At 36.3% G+C, this 11,267-nt stretch overlaps 1 protein-coding gene across 2 annotated transcripts in view; it reads left to right on the forward strand.

The window, feature by feature from the left end:
• The window catches only part of LOC105045037 (uncharacterized), a 36,536-nt gene continuing 25,269 nt past the window's right edge, over positions 1-11,267 (forward strand). Inside the window, exons 1-7 of one of the 2 annotated variants that reach the window (XM_073257669.1) lie at positions 1-463; positions 5,206-5,618; positions 6,465-6,619; positions 6,824-7,063; positions 9,708-9,817; positions 9,919-9,996; positions 10,097-10,203. In XM_073257669.1, coding sequence (XP_073113770.1) covers positions 5,263-5,618; positions 6,465-6,619; positions 6,824-7,063; positions 9,708-9,817; positions 9,919-9,996; positions 10,097-10,203 — 1,046 coding nt within the window. In that variant the 5' untranslated portion in view covers positions 1-463; positions 5,206-5,262. The remainder of the gene's footprint in view (positions 464-5,205; positions 5,619-6,464; positions 6,620-6,823; positions 7,064-9,707; positions 9,818-9,918; positions 9,997-10,096; positions 10,204-11,267) is intronic. The other variant, XM_073257668.1, reaches the window with a different exon arrangement.

Genomic DNA, 11,267 nt, shown 5'->3' on the forward strand with positions numbered 1-11,267 from the left:
TCCTCGCCTCTCTCGCGCCCCGAGTCGTCGATCCCTCCCCCTTCTCGCCTCTTCCCAACCCCTCTCGATCCCTCCCTCCGCTTCCCCATCGATGGACGGGATCGAGCCCCCGTGAAGAAGACCCGTCTCCTCGCCGCGTTCCCGGGCCTCCCCCATCGGGAGATCCATCTACACCGCGGCGGCGGAAGGAGCGCCCACTCGATCGGTCTCATTGGGTTTTCAGCTTCTGAGGGTTGGATCTTGGAAAGGTTTCTCGCCGTTTTAGGAATTTCTGGGGTTTTCTTTGCTTTCGTGGCTCCGAAGCGTGGAATTTGGGGTGGTTCCTCTTCGATTTCCGCCGCGAGGAATGCGGCATGGATAGGGGCATTGCAGGGCTCCAGAAGTCAGTGAGATGTTCCCGATTTCTGGCAACTTCCCAGCCGGGTGACCTCTGTTTGGAGCAATCGAAGTTCTTGAAACCCATGTGAGTTTTTATTAAAGCCCCTTGGTTTTCATCTTCTTTTTTTGTCATTTTGCTTCTGATCTTGTTCTGTATGGGTATTTTGTTAGATTACTTGTTCTGGCTTATTTGAGCACTGTAGTGTTTCATGAGTTATAGCATAATTAGGGTTAGAAATGTTTTCATTTTTTCCTTTCTGATCCAACTTTTTGATCATTGTTTTCATTCTGTATTGTTTGGTTTAGTTTCATCTCCTGATAGGATTGGGGGATTCCGTAAATTGTCTGACTGTGTACTATTCTGCTTAAATTAAATTTTGGGCAATTGAGAACTTTTTTTTTTTTGAATAAAACGAAATTCATTAAAAGCACCGGCATGGAAATCTTTGAAAAGAAACCCGTTTTGGATATACAGGATTAATGCGGTTCTTTTCGTTTTTAGGATGACGGTGAAGGAAAAGAAATAAGGAAAATGAATCCTCAGTGACACAATGGTTTCTTACTTACTTTATTATACATGCTCGAGGAAGTAAAAATAGGTTAGGAATGACGGAGTTGGGGAAAACTGAGTTGAGAGCATGAGCTTGGGGTTTTGACTTCAACTTGGTCACTCTCTTTCTCTTGGCTCTTCTGCATATAATCTCTTACCTATATCGGATTAGAAAAGCAGAGAGAGAGAGTTTGTTCAATCTTGTTCTTTGCTTCCTTTTTGCTGAGGCGGCTCCTTCATTGTGAGATGGTCCTTTTTTAAAGCTATGAACAAGAGATGCGAGTATTTTGTAGCATTTTTGTTTTTATTACTGTCACTTGGATTTAGAAGATTAGAGGGCACGCTAAAACCTCTTGAGCTTCTATTATGCATCCTTAATAGTGGACAGAAGGTGGTCCACTCCTCATATTTCTGCTGTTCTCCCTTGTCTAGGAAGGTTGACTTTCTACACATTTCCTGTACCGCTAGGCCTATCCATTTTCATCATGACTTTCACAGAAATTAGTTATTGTTAGTGGCTACTTTAACCAATATTGATGGCTGTGGCTTATTTGCCATGAAGAAAATGAATTGGTTTCCTGGTCCAACATTAACAACCATGACTCTGTTATGGTTCCACTGCAGAAAAGTGGAAATTTCCTTTCAGTCCCGAGGCTGGGATAGAAAATGCAAGGCTACCGTCACAAACATGTGTTTTGATACCCTGTATGCATCTAGTGACCCTATTAATACGCTTACCAAGTTCTAAAAGTTGTTTTCTTTTTTTTCCCTTTCTCTTTTGCGCAGCTCATATAAAAGCAGCCTGGCATTAATGTTTTAAAAGGCTGAAGCGAAGATGAGGCACTTGAGCCAGAAAATGCATGGGATAAGCCTCAAGGTAGTTTAAAATGTAGGCCTCAAATATTTAATTGAATAAGTTACAATGGTGTAACAACAATAGATATATCACTCATGGGTTTCTCTATATCATTTATTGCCCGATTAGGTAGCTTAAGATGTCAAATGTAGTCTAGGATGCTAAAACTTCAAAGAGAATAGAGATAAATAAATGAAATAAATGATTTTTTTTGACTATTAATGAAAATAAAATTTAAATTTTATTTTTAATTTTAAAGGGATATTATACAAGGAATAGAGATTCAGTAACCTCCTTCTTGCCTTAAAAATCATCTTGAGGGATATGTTTGGATTTATGAATGCAAGCTTCAGTGACTCTTTTACCACCACACCTCAAAGGTGGAATCTTTTTAAGCCTCGAGCCTAGCTTATCAAAACCATGCCTGCTATTTTAGTAATCCCTTGGAAATTGTAACTCCTGCAAATGCTAAAATTTTTCTAGCTAATATCTTGATTTTGGAGAAACACTAGCCTCAACAAAAACCCATTAGTTTTCCTTGTTTCCTTGGACTCCCTCTCATCTCAAGACACTTTGATCCTATGGAGCTCGTTAAGCAAATATGCTAAGAAGCCTCAATGTAATTATCAATTTAAAAAGTGATTTGGCCTTGAAAGTGTCATGTCTATGAGGTGACAATTATATGATAAAGAACTTCATGATGCTTTTAACAAAAAAACAAAGAACTTCATGATGAGCTGGGATTCGAATCATTTGATTGTGGAATGCCACTATGAAGTTTCTTGGTTAGTTATATTTAAACAACAAGCAGGCTAGAAAACCCTCTCATTTGCAGATAAGACCATATGGAAAGGAAATTGGGTGGGGCCTCAAACACCTTTAAGGTTCCAGCAAATATTGTTCTAGATGCAATGCTAACATAGGTAAAGTTGGTTGCTCTTCATAAACTTCTTACTTGTAAAGAATCAGCTATAAGGTCTTGTTTGATATGAGACAACATGTTTATAATCAGTATATAATTTTGCTACTTGAAAGTTGTATGCTTAAAACTAAAATCTCTCTCTAGAGTCCATTATATTATAGGGTCCTATAGGACTTGAGAACAATTTCTTGGGATATTTTGTGGTGTTTATCAGTGTTGATGCTACCACACAGACCATCATTTGGAGGACACTCAGACATGATTAATGCTAACTTAAATTTGATATGCTTTGCAAAGAAAAAAAGTGGAAGTTTTTTTTTTTTTCCTGTTTTTTGGATTTTGATGTTAGACAATTCAATTTTCTTCTCCAACATTGCCTGTTTGATTTTGGCTCTGTCGTGCCCAAACTATACTTTGCTCAATATTTGTCAACAAATTAGACATTGCCAGGATGAGGGCATTTTAATTGGGTAGGCTTATGGTCTAGCTTGAGTTGTTCCACCATACTTGGGTAAAAATTCTAACCCTAGTTGGCAACTATGACTGTCCACTTCACATTATCATCAAGCATTGTGTTTCATGCTGCAAAGATTTGGCTTTTCTACAAGGATTTAGGTATTGTTATCTACTATTGTATACGGTACAGTATGTATGTTGTTGATTAGGTTGTGTGTTCTTACTGTTGGAATGCTGTATGTTGTCTTTTATCAACCTCTGTTGGCCTGAGATCGATGCCCTTCCATTGCCCTTTTTTTTCTCATATGGTTCCTTGCCTTGCTTCCTTCATGACCATTATAAGGGATATTTTGTGCCTTATTCAGATCTTGTTGCTGCTACTTGGTTCCTTCATTGCTATATCAGCTCTAGCCTCTCTTAAGCTAAAGCATTTACCAAAATATTTTGTTATTGTAAATTTGTAATATTACATTTGGATATAAATTGATTATTTCTAAGTTTTGGTAATTTTATTTGATCAACTAAAAATTGAATCAAGATATTGCACTTTGTAAGCTAATACAGGGTGATAGTATCTTTAGCCTTTGGTTGAGTTCATGCTGGACTGAGTGAAACTCATTATTTTGGTTGGAAGCAAAACATGGTAAATATCAGGGATTCAGGTTCCAGCATGACATTTCGGGACGTCTCGTAGGACATTGGGATGGGGTACCATCCCATGCATTGGGACAGGCCGTCCCGCTAGCATCTCAGTATTCCAATCGGGATGCCTTGGGACATCCTTTGTCCCAAGTATCAGGACGGGGTGGGACGGCGATGCATCCCATTTCATGAAAAAATCGGGACAATCCCATCCCACGGGATTTAAAACTTTGCTCAATATACTTATTTTTATATGAATTGCCGAACAACTTAAGCTAATACAGAGAGAGAGAGTATCTTAGCCTTTGGTTGAGTTCATGCTGGACTGAGTGAAACTTATTATTTTGGTTGGAAGCAAAACATGGTGTGTACTCAAGATATTTATTTATATATGAATTGCTGAACAACTTAATCTGCCATCTTTTTTGCATTGGCCTAAAGATTTACTTGATTTTGACGATGGGGACGTAAGCCAAGAATTTTGGCCAAAACCTATGTTGTTTGGAAACTCTGAAGGTCATATAGTATGTCTCAATAATGAGAAATAGGTTAAGTCTGGTTGGGTATAGAAAGTATATCTTTTTTAATTTTTTTTTTCCCTTGAACTTCTGGTGTTGATGCATTTGGGCCTGGTCCAGTTTTTATTAACTTATCTTTGAAGTCAACTCACCGAGTCAAAATTTGGGCAAGGTCCAATCAATTTGGATTCTCAACAACAAATAAATAATTCCATAAATCAATTTTGGGGGGTAAGTACTGGTTCAGTTTCATCGTTATACACTTTGTTGACAGTGCTATGCTTGTCATAAGTTTGCTAAGTACATCCTCTCGTTTCTGGAACTAAATGGAGGATGACTAATTCGGTAGTTCTCTATCTTTACCTAATCTGGTGATCACAAGTTTAATAGTCCAAAAAACCATTCATTAAAAATTTTAAATGGGACCACCAAATGTTGTTTCATTTTCTTGTATCTCTTTGGCATATTCAGTGACACCTTCTATAAAGTTTCTGGACTCTGTGGTTCTAAAGCTGCCTCACTAATTGGGTCTTTGCATAGTTGAGCTAATACTACAAGATGAGCAGGGGAGTGTTCCTTTCTTTATTTAATTTGTATTGACTTGTTGTGGTAATTGTTTGGAAACATAGCTTGCAACAGTAACTTATTGATTGGCCTGTTAATTATATGTTGACATTGCTGAACTTCAAAATGTAGAAACACGCCCTATTGTGTTTTTATATTTTTAAATTTGGTTTTTTTATTTCATGCCATTTTTATATCTGTCTTTCACACCATGTGTAAAATTTTTTTGTAATGCTTAATTCAGCTTCCCTCCTAAATGTTGCTGTTCTGCCCTGTTTTACTTAAGTTTGTCTGCTAAAAGTGATCCCATATATTTTAGGTTTCTGAGCTTGCTAAATCCACAATGCTGTTTTAAACTCCAGGCGTTGCACTAATCATGGCTCTGAGGAAATATAAACCTTCTGGTGATGCATTGTCTGCCAGTATGGCACCTCTGAATTTTGCAAAACAGGTGCATGAGAAGGCCAATGCTGTGGAGCCAGAGATGACAACAGGTCTCTCAACAGAGGCTGATGTAGATATTGACCTCAGGGAAGTTTACTTTTTGATAATGCATTTCCTATCAGCCGGGCCATGTAAGAGGACATATGGACAATTATGGAATGAGCTGTTGGAGCATCAACTTCTACCTAGAAGATACCATGCCTGGTATTCAAGAAGTGGTTTATGGAGTGGTGATGAAGATGATGATGGCACGTCTCTTCCACTGTGCTACCTTAAGTTGGCTGAGAGGTACATATTGTAATATTAGTTAGTAACTTCTAATTTGTAATTTTTTTTTAATGCTTAATCAAATGGATGGACTGTTCTGCCAACTGGGGATTTTATACATTTTTAATTGTGAAAAGTTGCTTCAGTGCTTAGGAATGGAATATTGCCATTCAGTTAAATTTTTGTGTTCAATGTTCTTAAGTTTCTAAAGCAAGTGTTTCTCTGGTTTTGTCTGTGATCCTGAACTTCAACATTTTTGCTATTGTTGATACCTTTAATATTGGTAAATGGTAGTTATGTTTTAGTTTATTAGATTATATTCTAGTTTCATATAAGCAAACTATAGATCTTCATATATGGATTGTTTTGTATAAACATTGCCTAAAACATGCACTAGAGCATGCTAACATCAAAAATTTGAAATAATATGACCAAGCTTCTTTAAGTAAATAAGGGAAGGTGGGTTAGGTGATATATTTGTTCCATTATGGAATAACTGATTCTTTATGGAGGACTGCTTTAGCTTGCAACAAGATGAAATAATAAAATTATCATCTCCTGAAATACAATGATATTATTATTTATAATATTGAACAGATCAGTCATGAGATTGACAGACAGTCTGACGAAGGAGGAATTGAGCTCAAGGTTAAATTGCCTAATATAATAAATTAGATAGAAAATATAAATTGATTAAACAAGTGATAGACTTGACATCTTGATTTTGGTAATTATGTTTCTATTATACTGTCTGCTTTGTAGAATAGTAGGCTATTGTTGTTTGAGGCTTATGCTTTGTATCATCTTGATGAGTAAATTATCTCAGTTTGAATCATTTTCCCAACTTGATTAAATGCTGCTTTGTAGGTATTCTCACATTGAAAAAGATCACTTGGTGAAGCTTTTGAAGCAATTGATTCTTAATTCTTCCCCTCAATTGCATGGCATGGTCGGTGGAGGTCCTCCAAATGCAGCTGATGTTCCCACACTCCTGGGATCTGGTTCCTTTTCTCTTCTTGGATGTAAGTGATATTTATGTTTTTTATCTTTTTGATGTGCTATGCTAGAGCATGTTTCGTCTGTTGTCATGGAATGATGCTTCCACTATCAATAGATTCATTCTCATTTGTTTCTTGTATCTGTTTTCCAGGTTACCATCTCTCTCTCTCTCTCTCTCATATTGTATCCCGCATATGGAATTACTGCTAATAATTTTTGTCTTCCAGCTGATAGGGACAAGGAAGAAAAGGGAGCCAATAAATTGCCTGGTTATCTGCGTTGGCCACACATGCAGGCTGATCAGGTCCGTGGGTTAAGTTTGAGGGAGATAGGTGGTGGTTTCACAAAACACCATCGTGCTCCATCTGTTCGTGCAGCATGTTATGCCATTGCTAAACCATTGACTCTAGTGCAAAAGATGCAAATCATAAAAAAATTGCGCGGACATCAAAATGCTGTCTATTGTGGTAATGCGGTTATATCTTGTGTAGAATTGTTATATGCTTTCTTTTGGACTTTGAGATTTTATGTGATGTGAACTTTTCTCTGCAATACTTGCAGTTCTGTTTAGGCATCTGCCTTATAATTTGGAAATGCATTTGCGATGTATACTTTTCTTTGATGCATGTGATGTATATCTTATATTAACTTATGTTGTGTCTATGGAGACAAGGAACTGTTTTATGATGTAAATAATTATTCCAACCATTTCTTTGCTAAAACCAAGGTCATCCAAGAAGGTCATGGTGTTTTATCAAGGCCTATATAGCTGTTGTTTCAGGCTGCTTTTCTTATGCTTATGCTAGAAATAAACTGCAGACATAGTTTGTGAAGCTTTGCCAAAATAATGAGACAAAACTTGTTCGAGTTTCTCTGTGTTCTTTAATCTATGAGGAATTAAATCATAGTCGCTGAAGTCTTGATTATATTCACAAATTCTATTCATTCTGGCGAGGGTAATGATATTCTAGATGCAACTTCTTTCATCATGGAACGGGCACATGGGATTTGATTTTAAATTTCAAGTTTGTAATCTATTGACTTTGAATGAGATGAAAGATTTGACTCATGTATGTTGGCAAGTTTATTGACCTCTTCACATGTCTTTCATTGATTATGCTGATTTGGAATGTTGTAGGACTTTTTACAGTTATCTTGCTTCTTACTAAAACAAACACTATCCAATGCAAATTAGTAGTATTTGTTTCCATATAACATTTGATAGCAGAATCCTCTTATGACAATTGGAGACCTTATGTTGATATCACATGATTTCTTCTATGCAAAATGTTTTACCTTTTCTTTCTTTTTTTTAGGGAATTTCTAATTTTTTGCTTTTCCATACACGGGGTTTGATCTGAATTTCTTTATTTCTGTATTAGTGACATTAGTAACAGTAGTATCATCCTTCATCAACATGAGATGAACTTGAATTCTTAAACGGGGTTTTGCCACTATAAGCCATGGGATTTGAATTAAAGTTCCCACAGAGGAGAACAAGGAAATATGCTGAGCAGGGTGAGAAAACATGGCTTGAAGTAACCTGTGGCCTAAGTTTTGACTGGACAAGCCTTAGGCCTTTTTTGATTGAATCGTTTTACTTGTTTAAAAACATTGCATGTAAGCTGTTGTCTCTTTTCTTTAGAAAGATATCTTTTGATTATTCTGCTTTCAACTTTTAGTTTGAAATTCTTTTCCTTTGTTTTAATGGTGCTTTGAGAACAGGATAGGATCTGTTTAGGTGTCTGATTTTGTCTAATTTTTTCATCCACAACAATTAAGTAGCAATAGTCGTATTTTTGATTTTCTAAGGCAGGTTTTGAATTCTTTGTTGAAATTTATTTGATTTTCTTGGCAGTCCTTGGGCATTTCCACCTTTTTGACTAGAGAATTAGTGGCTGTTGCTCGATGATGGCAAATAATCTAGTTTAATGGTACTCATTGCTATGTTTGAGTGTAAACCATGGTTTAGGCTTATTAGGGTTCCATATTGCCCTGCTGCTGCTTTGAACAAGTCACTAATGGGGCTTGACCTCTAGGAAAAGGAGTATGTTATGGCTGACTTCTGAAGAGTCTTTGGCGGGATAAAATTGGAATGCATAATTAGATATAGTTTGGCATTAGGTTTCCTTAAAACCATACTTGAAATATGTAAGAGGTTGAGATTTGTGGTGCACTGGCCTGGGGCTTGGGCATGCTGAACTGAAGAGTGTGGCCCTGTAAGGTGCATCCTCAAGTTCATGAATGCACTGAAAAAAAAAAAATTAACATGGGATTCACAGTGCAAACTAAATGGGAAAATATTTCTCATTAGCATTAAGCTAAGACAACGTGAAATATAAAAAGTTTCCCTCTTTATAGAACTTCTCCCTTTTTACGTTGTGGAACTTGGAGACACTACATTTGCTTCTCAAAGTCCAGCCTGGTGCACTTCTTTAAGCTTTGACCAGCTTGTGATTTCAGGGAGAGGTGTTGCCATCTAATACCTCATGCCAAGGGATCTATGATGCATTCTGTATAGACAACAAATCAGCAATTTTTAACCATTTTATCTTAGTGATTTCTTCATGTTAAGACTTAGGATATTTGAACTTTATTTTATGGGTCGGATCTAGGTTCTCATCCTTCTATCTGTTTTTAATGTTTATGTTTTAAATTCAAGTGTTAACAGTTACTCATGTGAAGAGAGCCTTCCATTTTTTATGGATCATAATATCAACAAATTCAGTGACTGACATTTAGAAGATATTTAATGAATATATTTTCAGTTATCTGTGAAGTAATTCTCACACAGTTTGGTAATTTTATGCTATGGTACTATCCTCATAAAAAAATATGCTGTGGTACTTGTTCATGCTATCATATATGTACAGCTTTGGATGTCCACTCTAAACTTTAGGCCGTCTTGTACCTGTAGTTACTTCAATCAATTTGGTGAATCCCCTGCTTATTTCCTCCCTTTCTGTCCACATTCTGATTTCTATTGTGTGATACTTGTTTTACATTGTTCTTCTTGTTCTTTTCTTTGCTACTTTTTGAATTAGTTGGATTTTCTGGTTTGTTTCTATTATGTGCTGTTACTGCATTTTATTTGGTTTTGCTTTTCTGTAGCTATATTTGATCGCTTGGGGCGATATGTAATTACTGGTTCGGATGATCGCCTTGTAAAGATCTGGTCAATGGAAACTGCATTTTGCCTGGCCAGCTGCCGTGGACATGAAGTGAGTCTGGATGGTTTCCACTTGTTTATCGCTTCAACCATAACATTTTTTCTTTGTCGTGTCAGTGAATAAACTCCTGTATTCTTGTCTTTGTTATGAAGGGTGACATTACTGATTTGGCTGTGAGTTCAAATAATGCATTGGTAGCATCTTCTTCAAACGATTTCATTATCAGAGTTGTAAGTCCATCACCTTTCTCGGTGCAATTTATGAAATATGATTACCTGTGATGTCTAGTTTCTGCTTCTATGTTTTTATTGTTTTGTCTTATTGATTCAGTGGCGTTTACCTGATGGACTACCAATATCAGTCTTGAGGGGTCACACTGGAGCAGTTACTGCTATTGCCTTTAGTCCCAGGCCAAGTGCTGTTTACCAGTTGTTGTCGTAAGTGTTATATTCTATCTTATTGTATTCTTCCCCATGTTCAATATCTGTATTTCATTTTTTAACAAGCAATGATTTCTGGTTTTGGACCTCTATTTTGTCTATTGTTGATTAGTGATATTCTTGAAATCTTCTTAGATATGTAACATGTCTTCCTTGATGTTTCCGTAAATTTTGTTCTGTGTGGTTCTATTAAATTGTTGCCTGGAAGAGAATTGTGTATTGCATAAGTTGGTCATTGTTTTCTGATCCATGAAAAACTATAACGGATGTTTGAAAGTAGAAACATGAAAGCTTCCATAGAAAAATATACTATATAACTCATCATCTTTATACTAGGACATCTTCTACTACTATTGGTATGTTTTACTGCATGACATAGGCAAGCTAATTGAGGTGGTAAAGAACAATTATCTTCAATATAAGTAATCTAGGAACCACTCAGTTGAAATAGGCTGGTGTTACTCACCCTAAAGTTAAATAAATTATTCACTTTGCAGATTGGCCCCATGGTTCAATAAATTGTATTAAATGAGTATTCGTTGAGCTTAAGTAAATGCTTGATAATTTTGGAGGAATGAACTATTTGATGCTTGTAAATAGGGTCATTATTTTTTACTGGTCTAAGGTGGATGCCAGTTTGGTTTATCAACCATTTGCGTGCGAACTTGCTATATTTTGACCACATGAGAAAGGGTAACTATTCAGTATTCACTAAACCTAACAGGCTATACTACAATTTAGGATTTTCCCCCTCCTACTGATGTACTTAATTTTATTTGTTCTGTAGGCTTTGAAGTATAAAATTAATGTGTGTAAATCCCAGATTAGTTATTAACTAGTGTATAACCTGCTGATGCTTGGGGAACAATTTTTATCCTTTTTCCAACTATTCTTGAAATGTAATATAGCAATAAATTATAATAAATACAAGGCTTCAATAGCCAAATTTCTTTTGCATATGAAGTAATCAACTTTAATGATGGTTGAGCAGAAACTCCTGTCATTAATACCGACATTATCAATACTGGTATTTACATAGCGAATGGAGAACTTTACACAAA

This window comes from Elaeis guineensis, chromosome 5, assembly GCF_000442705.2.
Source record: "Elaeis guineensis isolate ETL-2024a chromosome 5, EG11, whole genome shotgun sequence".
Lineage (NCBI taxonomy): Eukaryota > Viridiplantae > Streptophyta > Magnoliopsida > Arecales > Arecaceae > Elaeis > Elaeis guineensis.